The sequence below is a fragment of the Acinonyx jubatus genome, chromosome A1 (genome assembly GCF_027475565.1).
Source record: "Acinonyx jubatus isolate Ajub_Pintada_27869175 chromosome A1, VMU_Ajub_asm_v1.0, whole genome shotgun sequence".
Classification (NCBI taxonomy): domain Eukaryota; kingdom Metazoa; phylum Chordata; class Mammalia; order Carnivora; family Felidae; genus Acinonyx; species Acinonyx jubatus.
The window spans coordinates 141,524,567-141,549,482 of NC_069380.1; the positions used below are offsets into that span (position 1 = coordinate 141,524,567).

Sequence of the window (24,916 nt, forward strand, 5' to 3'; positions counted from 1 at the left end):
CTTACTCTCCCTCCCTGTGTCTATTCCATTTCTATATTATTTCCCTTGTCATTCTGGTCCTATTACATTCCTTAAATTGTGCTCTGGTAGTAAGACAATTTCCTATTGTCTATAAAGTTCACTTGTTTGGCATCCTTTCTAAAAAAGGAAATTAGTGGCATCTGCTTCCTGTTGGGTAAATGTAAATGCTTTCAGTACAAAAAAAATTCTTCACAAGTAATTGTTTGGGCTTCTGATATTATTTATACTGGGGTTTCTGATTTTCTTTTCCTATATGAATTTCAAATGCAGGTGCTCCCCCACTTTCTGAGTGCTTGCATTTATGCCACTTCACTTTTATGAAAGACCTAGATTAGTATGGTAATGGTGTTTTTTGGTAAAACTGAAAATCATCTTCAGATTTCTGTCAAGTAGCAAAAACAGATACTAATGTAGGTCTTTTGTAAAAGTGAAGTGATATGATGTGAACTTTAAAGTAGGGGATAGTCTTTGCTTTATGCCACTTGAGCTTAGGAAAGGTTTCACAGCAATGCTTTATTTTTGGATAGTGGGGGAAACCTGTGTAACTGACTACTTTTTCTTAAAATTTTTTTTCATGTTTATTTTTGAGAGAGAGACAGATCGAGAGAGAGAGAGAGAGAGAGAGAGAGAGAGAGAGAGAGAGAGATCGAGTGAGCACGAGTGGGGGACAGGGGGACAGAGGATCTGAAGTGGGCTCTGTCAGTAGACAACCTGATGCGGGGCTCGAACTCATGAACCATGAGAACATAACCTGAGCTAAAGTTGGCCTCTTAACCAAATGAGTCACCCAGGCACCTCCCAACTTTTATAAAGCGTTTCCTACCTGTATGTTTTAAGTTGCTCTTTAAAAAAAATATTTTTTTAATGTTTTTATTTATTTTTGAGAGAGTGAGAGAGAGACAGAGCATGAGTGGGGAAGGGGTAGAGAGAGAGGGAGGCACAAATCTGAATCAGGCTTCAGGCCTGTCAGCACAGAGCCCCACGCAGGGCTCAAACTCACAAACTGTGAGATCATGACCAGTGCTGAAGTTGGACGCTTAACCAACTGAGCCACCCAGGCACTCCTGTTCCTTTTTTAAAAAATAAAAATAAAATAATAAAAGCATCTATCATTAACTCAGTGCAACTAAATGTCAATTCACTTTCTCAATTAATTTTCACAGGAATTCTACACAGTATCAATTATTATTTCTATTTTACAGATGAGATTACTGAGCAGAAAGACATAACTTACCAAGATTTTCACAGATAATTACAGAATAGAAAATATTTTTCTTAACTAAATAAACCCACTTATACTACCATCTATCTATATGTTCTGACAACCAACGATTATCTCCAAAAGATGTCCTTGAACTGAGTCTACTACATGTAAGTCTCTGCTGAGCAGTGAAGTCTGTTAGCCATAAATCCCTATGGATGGCAGCAGCTCTGAACTTACTCGCTTGTGCAGACGTTCTGCTTCCTCTTGATACGCAGCTAGTTGCTGTTTCCATTGTTTCACATTGGCAGTGGACTCCAACAGGGCTGCAGTGAGTTTGGCATTATTTCCTTTGAGGGTAGCCAGTTCAGCCTCCCAATGTTTGCTGATTGCTGAACTAAAATAAAAGAAAATGCTATCAATTATATTGAATATTGTTACTTTGAAGGGACAGCAGGACTCAGTTCTATTAGTTTTATAGTTCATGGATGCTTCAAAGATAATCCAAAAAGTATAAAAACAACTATTTCAATGAAATGTTCCTAGTGAAGAAAACCTAGCAAGTGAAGAAAGCTTAATGTGAGCTAGTTCCCACTTTCATTATGACAGGTAACAGATATCTACAGGAGAGTTTCTACTCATTCTCTTTTGAGGAATAAACACTATATCTATCTATATAGGTATATATAGATATACCTATCAGCAAAACCTAATAATCTACTGTATATTTGAGGGAGATATCATTAAAAATTTTATTTCATAAAAACACAGTTTTGACATACAATATTAGTTTCTGGTGTATAACATAGTGATTTGATGATTATATATATCACAAAATATTCACCATGGTAAATACAGTTACTGTGTGCCACTATACAAAGCTATTATTACATTATTTACTATATTTCCTAATCTGTACTTTTCATCCCTGTTATTTACTTTATAACTACAAGTTTGTACCTCTTAATCCCCTTGATCACCTACTTCCCCTCACTCCCCTTTTCTCTGGCAGCCACCAGCTTGTTGTCTGTACTTATGAGTCTATTTTTGTTTGTTTTGTTTTTTGATTTCTTAAATTAAGTTTATTTATTTTGAGAGAGTGGGAGAGCATGAATGGGGTAGGGGTGGAAAGAGGGGAGAATGAATCCGAAGCTCTGCACTGACAGTGCAGAGTGGGGCTGGAACTCATGAAATGTGAGATCATGACCTGAGCAGAAACAAAGAGTCGGATGCTTAACTGAGCCACCCGGGCGTCCCAAGTTTGTTTTGTTTTTTAAATTCCACATATAAGTTAAATTATATGGTATTCTTTCTCTGGCTTATTTTATAGCAAAATACTTTCTAGGTCCAAACATGTTGTGGCAAGTGGCAAGATTTCATTCTTTTTTATGGTAAGTAAGATTCCATTTTGTATATATATATATACACCATATTTTCTTCATCCATTATCCATTCATCTATTGGTGGACCTTGGGGTGTTCCATATCTAGGCTATTGTAAATAATGTGCAATAAACATAAGGGTGCATATATCTTTTAGAATTAGAATTTTCTTTGGGTAAAGACCCAGAAGGATCATATGGTATCTCCATTTTTAATTTTTAAGGAGCCTCCATACTGTCTTTTTAAAATACACTGTATTTTTTTAAGTGCATCAAAGCCTGAAACACAATTTCATTCCTTTCTGAAACATATGAGGATGATTCAATGTCAATAAGGTATGGGACATGTAATGTAGTATTTCCTCTGAAATTATTATTGATTTATTTCATGCTATTCATAATTTTGAAATGCCCAAAATACAAAAAATTTGTTGCAATAAATTTATTTCAGATATGATGATAGGCTACACCCCAGAAACTGGTCTTAATGACTTAATTTGATAGAATTCCAATGTTACACATAGAACAAAAAAACCTAAAAGCAATCACCTATTTCCTCATTTATTGTTCTACTTGATAAGTTATCCAAAGTTAATTGCTTCAATCAAGACAATTTTTCTACTACAAAAACAATTCTATTACTCGGGAAGATTCTTCTTTTGATAATTCCTTTGTTAACTGTCCAATGAAGAAAGAATTGCCTCATTTGAAAGAAAAAGGTGTTTTTTTCTTATCATTGAACAATTTACTTTTTTTAGTGAAATTCTACAGACCTCATCCCATTAATTAACTAGTGATGATAACAGCTTTCCCTAATCTGCATTTTGGTTTTTGGTAGATTATCTGCATTACAAAGCAAATGCTTTGATGGACTGGTATTTTTAATAATAATTTAAAAAAATTTAAATGTCTTATTATTTATTTTTGAGAGTAAGAGAGACACAGCACGAGAGGGGAAGGGGCAGAGAGAGAGAGGGAGACAAGGAATCTGAAGCAGGCTCCAGGCTCTGAGCTGTCAGCACAGAGCCCAATGCGGGGCTTGAACTCACAAACTGCATGATCATGCAGTGAACTGAAAGTTGGATGCTTAACCAACTGAGCCACCCAGGCGCCCCCTTAATAATAATTTTAATATGTATTATATAAAAGAAATCATAGCATCTATCATCAAGAATTTCTAAAGCTCATCACCAGTAATAAAATGTATCAGCATCATGAACCCTCTCATATGATGCATAGGGAAAGATACAAGATAATTTCTGTGGTATTCTTGTCAAAAATGCATAACCTTATTCTAATCGTGAGCAAACATCATAAACCCAAACTGAGGGGCTGTCTACAAAATAACTGGTTGGTGTTCTTCAAAAGTATCAAAAGACTGAGAAAAAGAATGGTGGAGATTAAGAAAAAATAATTAAATGCAAAGTGTGATCATGGATACGTTCCTAGAACAGAAAAGGATAATTGTGAAAAGAGGTCTGCAGTTTAGTTGGTAGTACCGTGTCTATATTAATTTGGTAATTATTATGGTTGTGTAAGATGCTACCATTAAGAGAAGTTGGGTGAGGGGTACATGGAGATTCTCCACATAGTTTTTGTAAGTTTTCTGTAAGTCTAAAATTAGTTTCAAATAAAAAGTTTTTAAAATTTTCTAAAGTTTACTGAAATTTCCTCAAAACATGAATGAATAAAAATCAAACAATAAGCTAAGCTATTAATTTAACAGCCCACTTGTAGCCTTGAAAAGAAAACTCTTCTATTCGGTCTTTTGTGAAATGATGTTCCAAATTCAGGTTTCCTGAGTAAAGCATGCACCTGTTTTCACTTAATTACAGATTTTTTCAAAACCACCTACCATTTTTTCCCTATAAAGTTTTATTTAAACAGACCTTTTAATCTGCTAACTAAAATCTTACTGAACTAATTTAAACACTAGATGTATGCAAATGTAAAACTCCTGGGGCATCTTTTGTTATATTTGGTCTTTTGTCTGCAGCCCCAGAAATCACTTTAGAGCCATAAAAGTGAAATGGATGTCTTGTTATTCACAACAAGCCCCTTTCAACCACAATTAAGTTTATGTTAATGAGGTGACTTTTAGAAACCTCCTAAAGATGTGAGGGCTGGTGGCAGGAAGAACCCACCTTGATTACAGGGTTAAAACTGTCACTCCCACCCTCTGACCTCCAGGGAGAGAGAGAGGGGCTGAAAGTGAAACAGTCACCAATGGCCAAAGAGTTTATCAATCACGTCTATGGAATGAAGCCTCCATAAAAACCCAGAAGAGCTGCCATGTTGGTGACCCAGAAAGCATTCAAGTGCTAGGCCCCAAACTCCACAGGGGAAAAAGCTCCAGTTGTTAGGATCTTGCTGTATGTATATTATTTCATCTGGCTGTTCATTCACATCCTTTAATATCCTTTGTAATAAACTGGTAATCGAGTAAGCAAAGCCAGTTTCTTGAGTTCTGTGAACTACTCTAGCAAATTAACTGAACTAGGTAGGGGGTTGTAGCTACCTCTAATTTATAGCCAGTGAATCAAAAACACAGGTAACAACCTGGACTTGCAACCTGGCATCTGAAGAAGAAGCAGTCTTATGGGACTGAGCCCTTGATATGTGGGATCTGATGCTCCCTCCAGGCAGTCTAAGAATTGAGTTAAAATTGTGGGACACTCAATCAGAGTTAATTGCTTGGTGGTACCAATCTATTTCCTGGATCGAAGCCATGGGTTATAGCTCCTGTTCTAGTCAGCTGGCTTTCCTGTGACAGTTTCTTCCTCCCAATTAGACTTTAATTTTCCTCTCTATGAATTTTTGCCCAAAACTTTCCATATTCAGCATTAATCTATAAGAATGCATTCTTCTCTTTCAGGGATTCAGGTCTTCTCCAACAAGTATTTTCTAGCTACACCACCGAACCTTCCAGTTCCCAGCACAGCTCGGTGCTTGTGTTTAGGTAAACACATTGACTATCTAAATGAAAAAGTAAAGGTATGAACTTATGAGCTAAGTACAAAACCCACCTAGGATTAAGTTGGTGAATATAATGAATAGTAAATGTTACAACAATTAAATCATAATTAAGTTTTCAATACTAAGAAAATTCTTAAATATAATTATTTTGAATCTCACATTAGGGACGGGATTTCACGCTAGCTTTAATTACTAGAACCTACAGTTTCTTGATTTCTGTTTTAAATCAATTGATCAAGCATACAAAATATAGGAGATTTTATGTATAAAATTCAGATCTGGGACTTGGAGTATTTACAAAGGACCTGTTCAGGAAAAGGTTAGTATTCCTGACCAAATGCCTTGTTTTGTGTAATCTAGAAATTTAAAAAAAAATTTTATTTATTTTTGACAGAGAGAGAGAGAATGGGACCGTGTGCAGGTGCACAGGGGAGGGGCATAAAGAGGGAGACACAGAATCCAAAGAAGGCTCCAGGGTCTGAGCTGTTAGCACAGAGCCCACCATGGGGCCCGAACCCACCAACTGTGAGATCATGACCTGAGCTGAAGTTGGTCGCTCAACTGACTGAGCCACCCAGGCACCCCTGTGCTGGCCAAGCTGAACACAGAGAGAAAAAAATAAACAAAAAAACCCACCAGAGTACCTAGGACATGGGGACAATATCAAACTTTCTAACAAATGTGTACCTGGCATCCCAGAAAGAAAAGAGAAGAAAGCAGAAAAAAATATGTGAAGAAACAAAGGCTGACAATTTTCAAAAAACTATAAAGGGCATTTAACTACAAACCCAAAAAACTCAAAAACATATATACAGAACAAAGGTAACAATTATAGTAGTTTCTCATCACAAACTAAGCAGTCCATAAGAGAACAGTGTGATAGTGCCAAAAGAAAACAATTGTCAACCCAGAATTCTACACACAGGGATGATACTTTTCTAAATGAAGGTGAAATAACAAAAGCTAAAGGAATTCCTTACCAGCAGATAACATACTACAGGAAATATAAAGGAAGTTTTTTAGACAGGAACTTGGATCCTCACAAAAAAATGAAAATATCTGGACATGATTAAAATGAAGATTATTATAGAGGCATCTGGTGGCTTAGTCAGTTAAGCATCTGACTTCAGCTCAGGTCATGATCTCACAGTTCGTGAGTTCAAGCCGTACATCAGGCTCTGTGCTGACAGCTTGGAGCCTGGAGCCTGCTTTGGACTTTATGTCTTTCTCTGGCCCCCGCCCCCCCCCCCCTCTCTTCCCCTCCGCTTGCTCATGTTTGGTCTCTCTCTCAAAAATAAATATTAAAAAATATTAAAAAATTAAAGATTATATAAAAAATCCCAAGGCAATTCAAAGGAGAATCAATAGCCTTTTAAACAAATAGTGCCAAAACAGCTAGATAACCCCACACACACACACACACACACACACACACACACACACACACACACACAAGAAAATCTTGAGTCCTATCTCCTATCCTATATAAAAATGAACTGAAAATATAAAATTGTTATAAAATATAAACCTTCAAGAAGAGACCACAAAAGAAGAAATCCTTGTCAACATGGGTTAAACAAAAGTTTCTTAGATAGAGCACCAAAAGTGTGATCCATTAAAAATTGATAAAAGGTATTTCATAACAATTACAAACTTCTCTTTGAAAGACCCAATTTAAAAAAAAAAAATGAAGAGACTCTGGGATGCAAGGAAAGTTTAACATACAAAAATCAATGTAATATACCACATTAATAGAATAAAAAAAACACATGATCATCTCAAATGATGTAGAAAAACCATTTGACAAAATTCAATACCCTTTTATTATAAAAATAGCCAATAAATGAGGAATAGAAGGAAACTACCCAATATAATAAAAGCCATGTAGGAAAATCACACAGCTAACATCAGAGTCAAAAGTGAAAGCTGAAACCTTTTCCTCTGAGATCAGAAACCAGACAAGGATGCTCACTTTCACCACTCTAAATTCAACATGGTACTGGAAGTCCTAGCTAGCACAAGGAGGCACAAAAATGAATGACATGTGTCTAAATTGGAAAGAAAGAAGTAGAATTATCTGTTTGCGGGAGACATAATTTCTATGTTGAAAACCCTAAAGATTTCACAAACAGGCTGTTAATAAATGAGTTCAGCAGAGTTGCATCGATACACAAAACCAGATGTAATTCTAATATACAACAAATAATCAGAAAAGGAAATTAATAAAACAATTCCATTTATAATAGCATCCAATAGAATAAAATGCTTATAAAATACTTAGTAATGAACTTAAACAAGGGGATAAAAAACTTGTACACTTAAAACTGTAAAAAGTCACTGGAAGTGGGGCGCCTGGGTGGTTCAGTTGGTTAAGTGTCCGACTTTGGCTCAGGTCACAACCTTGCGGTCCGAGAGTTCAAGCCCCGTGTTGGGCTCTGTGGTGACAGCTCAGAGCCTGGAGCCTGCTTCAGATTCTGTGTCTCCCTCTCTTTGCCCCTACCTCACTTGTACTCTGTGTGTATGTCTCTCTCCCTCTAAAATAAATAAATATTAAAAAACAATTTTTTTTTAAAAAGGTCACTGAAAGAAATCAAAGAAGACACAAATGAACAGGAAAACATTCCATGTACATAGACTGGAAGACTTAATACTGTGAAGATGTCCATACTACCCCAAGTGATCTACAGATTCAATGTAATCCCATCAAAATCCCAACAATGTAATTTGAGAAACAGAAAAATTCATCCTAAAATTCATATGGCATTTCAGAGGACTCCAACTTGCAAAACAATCTTAAAAAAAAAAAAAAAAGAACACAGTTGGAGCTCACATTTCCTGATTTCAAAACTTATACAAAACTACAATAATCAAAACAGTGTGTACTGATGTAAAGACAGACATATAAGCCAATGGAATAGAACATAGAGGCCAGAAATAAAGCCTCACATATATGGTCAATTGGGTTTCACATATATGATTGCCATGATCATTCAATGTGGAAAGGATGGTCTTTCCAACAAATGATACTGGGAAAACTGAATACCCACATGCAAAAGCAGCTAGGTCTCTGTCTTATGCCGTATATGAAACTTAACTAAAAATGGATGAGTGACCTAAGTGTAAGAGTTAAACTATAAATCTCTTAAAAAGAAAACATAGGGGAAAAGCTCCAGGACAAAGGACTTGCAATGATTTCTTGGATATAACATAAAAAGCACAGGCAATTAAAAAAAGATAAATTTGGACCATGGCAAAATTTAAAACTTTTGTGCATCAGGAACACCTGGGTGGCTCAGTTGGTTGGGGGTTCGACTTCGGCTCAGATCATGATCTCATGATTCGTGAATTCGAATCCCACATTGGGTTCTCTGCTGTCAGCACAGAGCCAGCTTCAGATCCCCTGTCCCCCCTCTCTCTCTCTGCTCCTCCCCCACTTTCTCCCTCTCTCTCTCTCTCAAAAATAAACATTAAAAAAAACAAACCAAAAAAACCTTTTGGGCATCAAGATACAATTAGCAGAATGAAAAGACAACCTACATAATAGGAAAAAATATTTCCAAATCACAGAGTTAATATGTAGAATATATAAAGAACTTGTACAATTCAACAACAAAACCCAAATAATCTGATTAGAAAATGGGCAAAGGACTTGAAGAGATGTTTCTCCAAAGATATCCAAGTAGCCAATAAGGGCTTGAAAAGATGCTCAACATCACTAGTCATTAGAGAAATGCACATCAAAACCATGATGAGACATCATTTCATATCCATTAGGATGACTACTCTCAAAAAAACAAAAAAAAAACAAAAAAAACAAACGTTGGTGAGGATTCAGAGAAATTGGAACCCTTGTACACTGTTGGTGAGAATATAAAATGGTGCAGCTGCTGTGAAAAACAGTATGGCAGGTCCTCAAAAAATTAGGGATGAAATTACCATGTGATCTAGTAATTCTACTTCTCAGCATATATTTAAAAGATATTTGCAAAACAATGCTCACAGTAGCATTATTCACAACAGTCAAAGATAGAAGCAACCCAAGTGTCCAGTGGCAGATGGATAAACAAAATGTGATATACATGCAATGGAGTATTATTAAGCCTTAAAACAGAAAAACATTGTGGCACATGCTACAACATGGATGAACCTTGAGGATATTATGCTAAGTGAACTAAGCCAGTCACAAAAAGACAAATATTATACACTTCCACTTAAAAAGTTACCTAGAGTAGTCAAATTCAGAGACAGAAAGTAGAAGGGTGGTTGCCAGGTGCTGGAGGGAAGAAAGGAATGGATAGTTGCTGTTTAATTGGTACAGAGCTTTAGTTTTGCAAGATGAAAAAAAAAATCTATAGATTGATTCTGCAACAATGTGAATATACTTTACACTATTGAACTGTACACATAAAAATGGTTATGACGATAAATTTTATGCTATATATATTTTACCATAATTTTTTAAAAGGGAAAATAAGGCAACATATTGTATGATTTCCATTTATATGACATTAGGGAAAAGACACTATAGGGACAGAAAAGAGATCCTTGGTTGCCAGTGGCTGGGGGGCACGGATAGAAGTTGACTATACCAAAGAGGAGGAGAGAAATCTGGGGGTTATAGAACTTTACTTTGTGGTGGTGCCTACACAACTATACAAATGTGTCAGAAGTGATTAAAATTGCAGAGCAGAAAGGGTAAATTTTACTATATATAAATTATACTTCCATTAAAAAATTATCACATTACCAAAAGAAAAGTAAAAAGCTTTCTAAGCACTCTTAAATACACTTTCTGTGACTGTAGGATTACAAACAGTAAGAGCTGGAAGGGTCTGAAACTGGTAGAATGTTCTCTAAGCAGCTCCAATCATGTCTGTATTTGTTGGCATGGGAAGAGACTGGGTGGGCAGGAAACACATAATAAAAGAATCAAAAATAAAAAGGAAGGAGGTGAGTGGGCATCTGTAGATGGTGATAAGAAGTAGATAGGAGAAGCAGGATTATAGAGGCAGGGATATACATGGGAAAGGAATAGGACATAGATGAGGCATAATAAACACTGGTGTTGGGCAGTAAGACACTGAAACAAAGCCTTTGGATCAGGATAGAAAAAGGTGAAGGTACTAAGTTTCAATATGCTATAAAACTTTCATTTCTTCTTTGCAGAGCCCCAAAGTTCTGCTGATTTTGTTTAAATAACAAGGTAAATGTTGAAGAAAATGGTCATACCAAATACATTGAAGCATATTGCACGAGAATACATTAAACCATAACAATATGAGACCTAATAATCTTTGAGTGACTACTAGAGGAGAGAGCAGTTCAATACACTTTCTGCATTGTCTTACACTTGGTTCCAAAGTATGTGTTTTTAAGTCTATTTTGCAATATTAACCAAAATTTTAACTTTGTTGGTAAATCTGAATCTTTCCAAACATTCTTGCTTTTGCTTCCTCCATTTTATGAGCCACTTCTTCAGTAATCTATCTTTCTAGAGCACAGTGTGAAACACAATTTAGGAAATATGTTTTTCATTTTTGTCCATCTGCCCTGTTTTCTCTTTATAACTTTTTCATATATTCCCTTCACCATCTAGTATATTAGAACACCCTATACAATTTCAACTTGTGTAATAAATTCTAAAAAGTATCCTGAAAGAAGTCCTACATATGAGCTATCTCAGTTACCTCAGAAGTGCTCAGCCCTCATGTATAATTTTAAATACTTCGCATACTTTTCAAATTTTGAAAAAATAACGTTTATTTTCTTAGAACTTTAAGCCAGCCCATTCCTCCCCTATTAGACGGATTTAGTAGTAACCCATTAGACAGATTTAGCAGTAATGAATACCTTGGGATTAATGCTGATAGCAAAACTTTAAGCTTAGCATCTTACATTTTAGGAATACTTATTTAAAAAAATGTTAGGGCTCTAGCTTTGGCTGCTAATTTGGTCCTTTTTTACAGGTACAGTTTTGATAGTTCCACACTAAGTAAATTGTTCACAAAGAAACCACTAAATTGTTTAGCTGGAGACACCAGTGAGTCAGAAGAGATATTGAAATACCACTATGATCTCATGTCTGTTTGCTGGAATAAGGGCAAAATAATTCTTTATTCCTGTGACTGGTAAGAATTCCCTTCAAAAAGGACCAGCCGGTTTCCTGTTGGCTTCAGATCTACAAGTCAGATGAAGGAGTTCAAAACACACCCAAGACATCATTTAAATAGCTCTTTAAACTATAATTTTACAAGTTTCCTTGAACTAAAGTCAAATTCTACAAAAAGTGGCAAACTTCATTAAAATTAGTTATGTAAAGTCTAGAAGAAAAAGTACTATCTAATTAATAGACTATTTAACAAATGAGAGTCTAATGCATGAGCAATGCACTTATTTAATCTATGAAGTAAATCCTGTATGTGAATGGTCAGTTATAGAATTTAAGAAAGATGCTTCTCCCCCATGCCTCCAGAGCCCAGATTCACCATCAGTCTCTAGAATGGTAGCCCTATGCATATACTTAAGCATGCTAATTATGTAGAAATATAAATAATATCCAGATAAGCTTTTTTTTTTAATGTGTACTTATTTATTTTGAGAGACAGAGAGCTGGGGAGGGGGAGAGGGACAGAGAGAGAGAGAGAGAGATAAAGAGAGAGAGAGAGAGAGAGAGAGAGAGAGAGAAAGAATCCCAAGCAGGCTCCAGGCTGCCAGCCCTAAACCCAACACAGGGCTTAATCTCATGAACCATGAGATTATGACTTGAGCTGAAATCAAGAGTCAGATGCTTAAGTGACTGAGCCACCAGGTCGCCCCCAGATAAATTTTTAGAATGGGATTTAAAAATAGGTTGCAATAGGCAAATCTGGACACAATTGTCAGTAACGATATTGAGGTTACTCCCTCACTATGAAAGTAACAGAGTGACTCAAGCACCCCCAATACTGCCCTAAGGACAGCGTGTTGGTTTGTCTCCTTACTCTTCCTGCACACCCGTGTACTCAGAAACAAACAACCTGGACTTCAATGTACATGTGTGCCACTTTCATGAACTAGGTGCTCTCATGCTGGCCTATTGCCCCAAGCAAGTTCCACTTAGAAACTAATGCTTTAGGGCTGCTTGAGTGGCTCAGTAGGTCAAGCATCTGACTTGGACTCAGATCATGATCTCACCGCACGTGGGTTTGATCCCCCCATCAGCTCTGTGCTGACAGCTCGGAAGCCTGGAGCCTGCTTCAGATTCTGTGTCTCCCTCTCTCTCTGCCCTTCCCCGGCTCATGCTCTGTTTCTCTTTCAAAAATAAGTAAACTACAAAAAAGAAAAATTAAAAAAAAAAGAAACTAATGCTTTCTTCAACAGTTTGGGGTCTAAATTTGTGTTTCTTAATACAATTTAAGTTACCCTGTTACAGAAAGAAAGTATCCCTTTGAAGAAAAGAGAGTAACTCTGCATTGTTTACAAACATTATTTATTATGAAAAAGACTTCTATGAGTAAGGATTTCAGATTCTGCCAGGCAAATAATCTAGTAAATTAAAGTATTATTCTACTAGATATACCTGCAAACCTCAAAGTGCCTGAATGCTTACCAAGGTGTCTCTCAAAGCTTACTGTAATTGGTTTCCTTGTCCTTGGGGTCCTCTTATCAGATGTTCCCATTGTTCTGTTCCTTATCCATCTATTGGCACCTGCTTCTAAATGGGGCCTCTTCTGACCCTTGTTGTCAATTTAATGCCTTGATAATCCCCCAAATCTTACTTTCTAGCTCAGATTCCTTCCTAACTTACAATCCATCATCTTTTTTAAAAAAAATTTTAATGTTCTATTTATTTTTGAGAGAGAGAGTGCAAGCAGGGAAGGGGCAGACAGAAAGGGGGACAGAGGATCTGAAGCGAGCCCTGCCATCAGCAGCTAGCCTGATGTGGGGCTCAAACCCACAAACCACGAGATCATGACTTGAGCTGAAGCTGGATGCTCAACCAACTGAGCCCTCCAGGTGCCCCACAATCCATTACCTTTGCACATACCCTACCACATCTGGATAACATACAAAATAGAAACTGATGGCTACTGGTAGAGATGAAGATATGTTTGCTGATAAAATTTTATCAACAGTCTCAGTGGCTCTGTCGCAGGCATCTGACTCTTGTTATTAGCTCAGGTTATATTCTCACAGTTCATGAGTTCAAGCCTCATGTTGGGCTCTGCATTGACAGCACGGAGCCCGCTTGGAGTTCTCTCCCTCCCCCGCTCTCTCTCTCTCAAGATAAATAAACATTTAAAAAATAAATAAATAAACTCCTAAAAAGAGTCCCTGTACTGAACTGGAAATCACATTCCAGAAAACATAGTGTTTAGAACTGAAATGCATTATGTATTAGAGTTTTTAATGAATAGTGGATTAGAAGAAACTCTCAGAGGTTAGAGTGACATAATTTTTAAAGAAACACTCTATCTCCAACATTCCTGATAGCCCAAAAGGGGTTGAAAAATGTGGACATGTAGTCAGAAAGTGAACCAGAAGAGCTGGACTTTGAGTATGATGAAAGCGTAGGAACATCTTAAGCCATTTATTCTACATATTAATTACCTAAGTACAAAAATGTTATAGATGTGGTGACATCTGTGTCTGAACAGATGTCTGAAAGAACTGTTATATTCAGTTTAATCTACAATGTTTTTTCTTGGTAGTATATAAAATAATGATGTGTCTTATCATCAAAGGCATCTGAAACTAGGTAAAATACAGAAGTTTACTTAGCTCTGGTAAAGAAAATGAAACATCATGGACTTTTCTGAGCAAGTTATAAAATTAATCTGAAACAAATTACTTTAAAATATATAACCCATGCCTTTATCAGTCTTTAAATAGAAATAGAGAATTTTGTTAAATGTATACATTAAACAAGAACCAGTGTGATAGAGTGGTTAAAAATACAGGCTCGGGTGCACCTAAAACTAATAAAATGTTATACGTCAATTTTATCTCAAAAAAAAAAAAAAAAAGGGAAAGGAAAAAAAAGCACCAGCTGAGGAGTTGACTTCGTTGAAACTGTGGCTCCAGCTACTTGCTAGTTATGGGACTTTTGGTACATTATCTAACTTCATTAGGCCTTGGGTTCCTCATCTCTAAATTTATGGTTAATACTAACTATGCTTACTGGGTGATTTTGAGAACAAACAGCCCACATAAAAGTACCCTTGAAGAAAGCACATAAAAGACATTCAAATATTAGTACCTTCTGTATATGCACATGCAATAAGGAATCTTGAAAGAATCTTCAGTAAGCTATGAAAAAGCTAAAAGATTTAATATTAAATATTTTAAGGGAGATGTTTTTGTCTAGTGATGTAAATAACTTAAATAGGTGTCATTTAAATCAAAACCATTTCAAGCATATACTCAGTGAGTTTTGTCATCATCCTTGGGTATTACAGATGCATTATTCATAGTAAGCCTAAACCTCTGGCGTAGACCTCTGAATATATTTTGCAAGATAATGGAGGAATGAGAAGACAAACAGCAAAGGTTCTCATAAAGTGGCACGGTTAATTGTGTGAGGAGAGAATGGAAGATGAAATCTGAATCTGAACTATGTCAGGTTTACCTAGTAAGACATCCTACAGAGTTTCCCACTTGATTTTGGCAGCCATGAAAAGTCTAGCTCTACCCCATTTGTATTCACCAAAATGAAGGAACCCATAAACCCACTAAAAAGAGGCCTCTAGAAATCTCCTGGCTCCCCTAATTGTGCTCGTAGCAGTAACAGAAGCATATCTACATGCTAGAATTGCAGTCATTAAGAAGGCTCTGTAACATTTATGGCACTGCCTGCCTAACATAGTGACTTCTGTGGTTTCTGCCGTGCCTTAAGGAACCTGTGGCCAAGGAATGAAGATATAAGGTGAAGGGATCACGGGAGGCCCAATATTATGACCACTTTTTACTCCTGCTGCAAGTTCCTACCCACAATGTTCTAAAACCTCTGAAGAGATTCCCTTTGAAAATTTAAAGCAGCCCATTCTCATTGTGGTAGGAGATGTGGACACTACTTGCTCGCTCAAAGATATTTGTGGAAGGTTTAAACTACATTACAGGCATTTTAAATATTCTAATGTAAATAATACTTCCTCTACATGTGTAAATTTGGAGGGTTGGGTGCTGGATATAAGGGTAGGAAGAAAAAAGCTACTTTATGAGCCTACTGTTAGTTTGTGAGAAAAGAATTTACTCAAGGAGATACTGTGAATTATGTATCGGATACTTTCATACAAGTTAATATTTGTGCGGGTTTCCCTTTTATATAAACTGATCAGTCACTAAAAACTTTCTTTAAAATTTATTCAGAGCATGAGGTTAGACTATCCTATTGGGGAGATATCTTCAGGGAAAAAGCCTTACATACTAAGCTAAGAATTATGTTTCTCTCATCTCTTATGAATACACATCTATCTTTTGCATTCTGCAAAGGGTACAACTATTTTTAAGCCTGTCCTTTTATTTACAGGGTAACAGAATTATAATCATTACACTGTATTCAAGACAGAAATAAGTATTTTTATCTGTCCATCCATAATTTGATTTCTAAGATGTCTGTTTCCTTGCAAAGCACGTCATGTATGGAAAATCCATCCCAAAAATTGTTTAGCACAATATTAGTATTGTTGGGGGGAAATATTATAAATAAAATAATAGAAATCACTTTCAGTATTGGAAGAATGAAAAAGATGCTATTAACATATTTTGCCAAAGCTAAAATTGGGTAGAAATATATGAATAATTTTACAGTTAAAATCTCTATTTTCTAATTTCCTGGCATAAAAACTTCATTCTTTAAAAAAACAGTTGTGATCAATAATCTAATTGACCACTCACTATATGATATTCAGAATCAGAGAACTTTTGGATTTCAGTTTAAATTTTTTTTAAAAGAGAAGGCCAGGATCATAAGATAAAACTTCAAATTACTCAAATGTTTGACTAACAGCATGAACACAATTTTAATTGCAACTATTATTGTGTTAGGTGAAGCAGTTCATCATACCAAACTTCATTTATTTAAGCATATATGTACTATATAAATAATTTGTACAAGGATCCTGATCAAAAGCATTATGCAAATGAACTTTAAGGAGGGCTAGATATAAGTATATACGAACATAGCTCAGAATTAATAACATGTTAATCCACTACCATTCTCAATAAAGGCTTCCCCCCGGCCCCAAAGTCTGCTTGATTAGCCTGCATGGAAGCAAAAGTCTATTATAACTCTGGGAACCAACTCTACTGGCCACAGTAATGAAGACTGGCTTTACTTCAGCTCCAGATTATGTCAGCAAGCCATCACGTTAGCTTTAAGATGATGACACAACTGACATCTTGGTCAGCAGGATATTTCCTTCGTGTTGTTTTCCTACTAACAGTGACAGACTTGAGCATATCCACCCCAATTTAGGTCTCCTTGATTGAATACCCTCGTTTGTAATCTGCGACTTTAAAAGTTCTTCTTGGTGTGAAGCTATCATATATGATTCAAGACCACTGACTTGGGCTTCATTTATATCAAGCTTAAGCAATGAATTAATTAACCCAAATTAAATAACCCAGAGAGGGGCGCCTAGGTGGCTCAGTCAGTTAAGCGTCCGACTTCGGCTCAGGTCATGATCTCACAGTTTGTGAGTTCGAGCCCCTCATCGGGTTCTGTGCTGACAGCTTAGAGCCTGGAGCCTGCTTCGAATTCTGTGTCTCCCTCTCTCTCTCTGCTCCTCCCCTGCTCATGCTCTCTCTCGCTCTCCTTCAAAAATAAATAAAAACATTAAAAAAAATTTTTTTAAATAACCTAGATAACAATCCAAAATGCTTTAACAGATGGAAACTTTCTGTCTTCCATATAACAACAATAAAGCTAGGACCTGAATTAAGATTCCTGCCTTAAGGGTTTTCCAACTAAGGGCTCCTGGGTGGCTCAGTTGGTTAAGCATCACACTCTTGATTTAGGCTCAGATCACAATCACATGGTTTGTGAGACTGAGTCCCGCGTCAGGCTCTGCATTGACAGCATGGAGCCTGCTAGGGATTCTCTCTCTCCCTTCTCTCTGCCTCTCCCCCCATGCTCTCTCTCTCTCAAAATAAATAAACATTAAAAAAAAGATTTTTCCAACTACACAGTCGTTTCTTACATGTGCTATTCCTCTGCTCTATTACTTTAGAAATAATCTGCAACTGACTATACGTAGTCATATATAAAGGTGTTGACAATGCTATGCAAGGATCACTGAAAAATAATTGATCACTTTTCATTAGTTCAGAATATGAATAGAAGTCAGTGATAATCAGATTAAATTGATCAGAAATGAAAATGTCACTCCGACAGTCTTATGAAGTATAGAATTGAACAGATTTAAGTTGTTGCTTGAAAGGCCTTCAACATTATAGCAAAACGTGCACAACATATTTCAGAGTGGAGAATGGTTACAAATAAGGATGTCTCTCTGTAGATGCCTAGGTGACTCAGTCAGTTCAACGTCTGACTTCAGCTCAGGTCATGATCTCACAGTCCGTTAGTTCGAACCCTACGTTGGGCTCTGTGCTGACAGCTCAGAGCCTGAAGCCTGCTTCAGATTCTGTGTCTCCCTCTCTCTCTGCTCCTCCCTCACTTGTGCTCTATTTCTCTCTCTCTCAAAAATAAACAAAAAAATGAAAAAAAAACCTTCAAAAACAAAATAAAGTGGGATCTTTGCATTTCTTTGAGGATATGAAAATACTAGATATACATGTCACTAGTCAAAACCAAAAACTTTGTATTACAGAGATGGATGACCTCATGTTTTGCTTACATTTACATGAAAAGTAAATAATTTTATAACACATAAATGTGAATATCTGTGGAACTACTTCATACCCTTCTATTAATACCTACTAAGCTGTTTTATACAAATGAATGCACATGCCACTAAAACTAGGCTCTTAGTACTAGAATATGCTTCTAAGGTTTACCGGGTTTACTAACAGCTTTCAGAAAACTACCTCAATCACATATGCCAAGTTTGAGAGTTTTTATCAGATACATTAAGTTCACCCATATCAGTGAACTCCTTATATAACTGTCCTTTTTTATGAGCTTGTAATGACTGGTGATTTTTTTTCCCACCATTCAACTAGTTAAATTATATCTGTGGTTGTCACTGACTTATACAAAAGAAATTAAGTACTGGGGCACCTGGGTGGCTCAGTTGGTTAAGCATCTGACTTCGGCTCAGGTCATGATCTCGCGGTTCGTGAGTTCAAGCCCCGCGTCAGGCTCTGTGCTGATGGCTCAGAGCCTGGAGCCTGTTTCCGATTCTGTGTCTCCCTCTCTCTCTGACCCTCCCCCGTTCATGCTCTGTCTGTCTCTGTCTCAAAAATAAATAAACGTTAAAAAAAATTTAAAAAAAAAAAAAAAGAAATTAAGTACTTAGTACATGTCCAATACAGGATTATTCACAAAAGCCAGCATATGGAAAAAACCTAAGTGTCTATCAGTGGATGAATGGATAAAGACATGGTACAAACACACACAACAATGGAATACTATTCAGCTACGAGAAAGAAATCCTGCCTGCAACAACATGGATGGGCCCTGAGGGCATTTTGATAAATGGATTAAGTCAGAGACAGAAATGTAAATGCTATATGATACCACTTATATGTGGAATTAAAAAAAAAAAAGCATACAAATAGACCAGTGGTTAACTAGGGATGGGGGAAAAGGGATTGAGATGTCGGTTAAAGAGTACAACCTTCCAGCTATTCGATGAATAAATTCTGTGGATCTAATATATAGCATAGTGATTATAGTTGATAATATTGTATTCTATACTTAAAAGTTGTTAACAGAGTATTATGTTAAATGTTCTCACCACAAAAAAGGAAATGGTAAATATGTGACAAAACACAGGTTAAGTTAGCTAATGCTATGGTGGTAATCATGTCTCAATATATAAGTATATCAAGTCGACACATTGTATACCTTACACTTATACAATGCTGTTTTCAAACATCTCTCAAAACTACAAAAAAAAAAAAAAAAACCAAAAAACTTTGGAGACACTCTGTAAATACAGATCTGGAAAGCTAGCTTCTATGCTAAGTTTTTTCAAGAATTATATTACAGTGACATGACTTGTGGCAACTACATATGCAACTTAAAAATGGTGATCTTTTCAGGGGTTCCTGGGAGGCTCAGGTGGTTGGGTGTCCGACTTCGGCTCAGGTCATGGATCTCACAGCTCATGAGTTTGAGCCTCGCATCAGGCTCTGTGCTGACAGCTCAGAGCTCGGAGCTTGATTTGGATTCTGTGTCTTCCTGTCTCTCTTTGCTCCTCCCCCACTCACGCTCTGTCTCTCTCAAAAATAAAGATTTTTAAAAAAAATTTTTTTAAATGGTGATATTTTCAGAGTATAGTTAACTCTTTCGGATGTCTTTTTGTAAAAGTGAATAGATTCAAGAAGGAAAAAAATTATTTTAGATTATTTTCAACTCTGTTTACTGATACCATTTAGCACTATACTCATAGAAGATCTTAGCAGACAGTGCTAAATGATATTCTGGATTTATAACAATCAGAAGTATTTCTTCCTTAAAATTTTTAGCAACTGAGAACCATGTAACAATTTTTATAAAATTTGGGCATTTATATATTCTGGCTCTTGGGTTCTATTTGAAGAAAAAAGATAGGGGCGCCTGGGTGGCGCAGTCGGTTAAGCGTCCAACTTCAGCCAGGTCATGATCTCGCGGTCTGTGAGTTCGAGCCCCGCGTCAGGCTCTGGGCTGATGGCTCAGAGCCTGGAGCCTGTTTCCGATTCTGTGTCTCCCTCTCTCTCTGCCCCTCTCCCATTCATGCTCTGTCTCTCTCTGTCCCAAAAAATTAATAAACGTTGAAAAAAAATTAAAAAAAAAAAAAGAAAGAAGATAAAATAATCAAAGACGTGCTAGTCTATTTTCTATCAATACATTAAGATTTTCATTTCTAATTTGTTTAGTCATGTGATGCTAGCATTTTAATGGTTATTGGATAACTAAAGAGGCTATCAGTATGTACAATTTTTGAATTTATTTCAAGCAATCAGTACTAAGTCAATAGCATTTATTGCTTTTATGGGTCTAATATTTTTGAGATATATATAAATGTATATGACATTTTCTTTTTTCCAAATGCGTACTTATTTTGAGAGAGAGTATGTGCAAGCAGGGGAGGGGCAGAGAAAGAGGGAGAAACAGAGAATCCCAAGCAGGCTCCAAGCTCAACACAGAGCCTGATGTGGGACTTGATCCCACGACCCTGGGATCATGACCTGAGCAGAAATCACGAGTTGAATGCTTAATTGACTGAGCCACCCAGACACCCCTCTATGACATTTTTCTTATCAGAAATTCTTATCAGATTTTCTTATCAGAAATTCAAAGGAATTTCTACCTTAACTGTAAAAAAAAAGAAAAAGAAAAAAGAAATCAAATATATAAGGAACAATTAACCAGTCACCTGATTCATCAAATATTCATTGCACATCTATGTATCAAGCACTCTACCAGACAATGTCAAGGGTGAATAAGCATGGTTCTTATTCTGAAAAGGCTTACAAGCTAGTGGACTAGAAACATCTTGATTTCTTTCTATCCCTTTGCTCTCAAAGCTACAAAGCAAAACTTTTCTCCTTACTTTCTTCCAGGCCAGTCTTTCTCTAGGTTTTTTTTTTTTTCCTTTAAGTTTATTTATTTATTTTGAGAGAGAGGGAGGGAGAAGGACAGAGAGGGACAGAGAGAGAAACCTAAGCAGGCTCTGTGTTGTCAGCAGAGAGCCCAACGTGGGGCTCGAATCCACGAACTGTGAGATCATGACCTAAGCTGAAATCAAGAGTCAGATGCTCAACTGACTGAGCCACCCAGGCTCCCCCTTCTCTAGCATGTCTTTCTTTGTCATTACCATGACCTCAGATGAAATCACTAAACACCTAGGAGCTTTAAGGCCCAAGCAGATGCCCCTCCCTCTGCCTGGATGCTCCTCCTTCTCTCTTAGGCCAACTTCTATTCTCTGGAAGGAGGAGTGATGTGTGGTCCTCAAGGAGGCCTACTCTTCTGAACCAGCCATACCACTACCTGCCCTCTCCTTTTCCCTTTGATCTCTTCTTTCATGATACTCTTCATAACAGTAATTATGCTGTTATTTAAGTAGTTATTTTTCTTACTCCCCTACTACTTAAGTTTAAATACCATGAGAAGTAAAACGCTCTCCTGTTCAATGATGCATCCACAGTGCCTGGCACTCAAATAGGTCAAAAGAAAGTGAAGTATGAGATCTGAGATTAGAGAGAGTTTTTAGTAGCAATGGAGGGAGATGGGGCTCTTCGTGGCTTACAGAGCACCCCAGGGATCATTACCATAACTGCTTATATTTCTGCCTCACAAAACTCTTCAAGGGCAATCTTACTCACTTTGTCCTCGCTCACAGACATGCTCAATAAATTCTTGATTTTGAACAAGTGAGTATTAAAATGAACCTATATGTGGATAACTGCCAGAAACAGCTGGTCATGCTTAGCTTGACCACACATTGTTTTTGTGTGTGGCTCTTGTGATTTTACACATATAATTTTTAGTTTAATGATTTCTAATCCAGGTGATAATACATGTATATATACATACATATAAACACTTCACAAAGGTCACTGTGCCTTCCAGGTGCTCTGAGCCTCTGGCTGTGTTTTTAGAATCACAGGTTTATAGTAGAGCTACTTTTAACCTCTTCACCTTCAAATAAAATTCAGAATCTACTTTTTAACTATTCAGAGACTATGATCATATTTTGCAAATTATCTTTGCAGCTGTTTACAAGTTTCATCTAGATGTTCTCAAGAAATGACTATTGTTAAGGGGCACTCTCTAGATGCTAAGTTGTCAGGACCATTCCATGCAGGTCTGAGAACTCATAGGACAAGGGTTTCAAATGTTTCTTCATGCCATGATGGTTCTGGAAACATAAAGCTTAGCTCTAAGGAGAATTAACACGTTAGCCAGCTACTTGGTCAACACTCAGACTGTATTCTTTACTACATTACTAGATCAATAGACTTAAGAGCAAAGAAAGCATATAATGTATAAGTACACACTAAACATACAATACAAATTCCTGTACAAATTGCAAATACAAATTATTCAAATCTGAGTACCTAAATATTTTCCCTTCCTACAGGCTCTACAAGCAAGAATTCTATGACTACACACACAAACTTACACACCAAACCTTGTTAAGATGGTTGTCAATGTAAGTAACTTTAATATCAACATGACCATATCGACTTAACCTCAATACATAACATGTCCTCAAATAAATTAAATGCCTACAGAGCTACTACTTATTGGTGAATTTCAACCACACATTTAAACATTCATAAGATATTTTTGTGGCAAATAACAACTGAATTTTGTCAATTACCCTCTCTTCCAAGTTTGGTTTCCATATGAAGACTAAAATGTCTTCAAGATAGATTAGGGGAAGACTGGGGGAGAAAAGCCAAAGGTTAGAGTCAAATTCTAATTCTGGTGTCTGCAGGTTTTAGAAAAATTCTCTAACCTCCTTACACCTCAAGTTTGTTTTCTGAAAACAACAAAATTATATCTGTTCATCTTCTCATGAGACAAGTGTAAAAGAAAATAGATTAAAAAATTAAAAATTATAAAAACATAGTTTTAAGTATAAAGCCACCTAGGCCCTTTAATGAAGAGATTTCCATATATACTATATCACCTAATCTTTAGAAGTACTAAGAATAGTGCACGCAGCCTGGCATTCAGAGTTCTGAACTGAAATAAACAGACTATCACAAGATGATCTCTTCAGGAAGAAAAATGAATACAAAAGAACAAAGATGATCTTTCTCTCTCAATTGGTATCACTGAACTTCAGTGAGTTAAAAGCAAGTAGTCTTCTCTGGCTTTTTGGAGTATAATGTTTTCTTTCTATAAATTAGTTTAGAACTTATATTAGACTGTGAGGTATGACTCACAGGTGGGACATCCAACAACAAGATTTGAGGTGCTCAATGCCTGTGCTATTATTTCCAGGTACAGCAACAGCAATATATCACTTATTAAATTCTTACATTTTACTTTCCCAAGAGAGCATATCAGACTACACCATTTTCCTGGGGTTGAAACCTGAAGGTTTCAAAGTGAGGGACTACATATAGCAAGTTTCTTTCAGTTTGGTGTTTATGATTTAATACTGCTAAATTCCATTCCCAAGTATAAAAGGTTTAATTATCATTATGGGTTTCAATCTAAGTCCAGCTATTAGATGGCATTATAGTTCAAAAATGTATCCCATTACAATAATCCATTCTATGACAGTAGTCTCCTGTGCTAGTGCTCTAATTTTAAATGAATCTACTGTTGAAAAGTAGTAACTGATGGACTGATCACATATTTTGAATCTATAATGCCATCTGGAAGGAAGTTAGATAATGTCAGTTATGTGTGCACATAACACAAAAGCATAGGATACTATACTGCTTTTTCCTAATGTTCTACTTAAGACAGAGATAGCTAATTTGACTTGCAGAATAGATTCTTTTATGTAGCAGAGTAACATTATCAATGTTTTTAATGATGCCCAGCCACAGGAGATCACAAGAGGACATCTTTCTTATTTCCTGGACTAAGGCAAGATCATTTAAGATAATCAAGAGAAAGAGCCTTAGAAATCATTATTTACTCCTCTCTTTTACTTTACAGATGATGAAACCAGCTTAGAGAGTTGATGTAATTTGCCTAAAATGAATACTGCTGGTAGGACAGCCAGGAAAATCCAAGTTCACCCCTTTATTTCTGAGAGGGATAGGATGATAAGAATGTATTTTATTTTTAGAAATCAATACAATGATCTCAAAACCATTATGTTATTCATAGTTCCTCCCACGAAATTATTCTCTATCGAATTACATCAAGCTCAGCATGCATTCATTCTACAAACTGTTTTCATAGTAAAATGGCACTGATACAACATAGCCCTTCTAAATTTTAAAGATCAGATAAGTAATAATATTGTTAAGATAATGACTAATACTGTTGTATTTCTCCATTATTTCTGTGGCACATGGTCACCAACTTTTAATATGTGCTTCCTATGACAGATTGGCTAGAAGAGTAGACATATTAAATGCTATCATATCAGTATTAGATTCCATTTTTGGTGTCATAAAATATGTAGGGGCAATGGAAGTCAGGTTCAGAATTGTAATTATTTTTTAATTTTAGTTTTCTTGTTTTTTTGTTTAATTTATTTATTTTGAGAGAAAGAGAG

At 36.3% G+C, this 24,916-nt stretch overlaps 1 protein-coding gene across 3 annotated transcripts in view; it reads right to left on the reverse strand.

The window, feature by feature from the left end:
• Positions 1 to 24,916, reverse strand: part of HOMER1 (homer scaffold protein 1) — a 135,854-nt gene that overhangs the window by 21,374 nt on the left and 89,564 nt on the right. For 2 of the 3 annotated variants that reach the window (XR_008299309.1, XM_053224308.1), the window contains 2 exons: positions 9,803 to 9,852; positions 1,463 to 1,619 (listed from right to left, as the gene is read on the reverse strand). Coding sequence is in view for 2 of the 3 variants with exons in the window: in XM_053224308.1 (XP_053080283.1) it covers positions 1,463 to 1,619; positions 9,803 to 9,852 (207 nt within the window). In the remaining variant the exon portion in view is untranslated. The remainder of the gene's footprint in view (positions 1 to 1,462; positions 1,620 to 9,802; positions 9,853 to 24,916) is intronic. The other variant, XM_015069096.3, reaches the window with a different exon arrangement.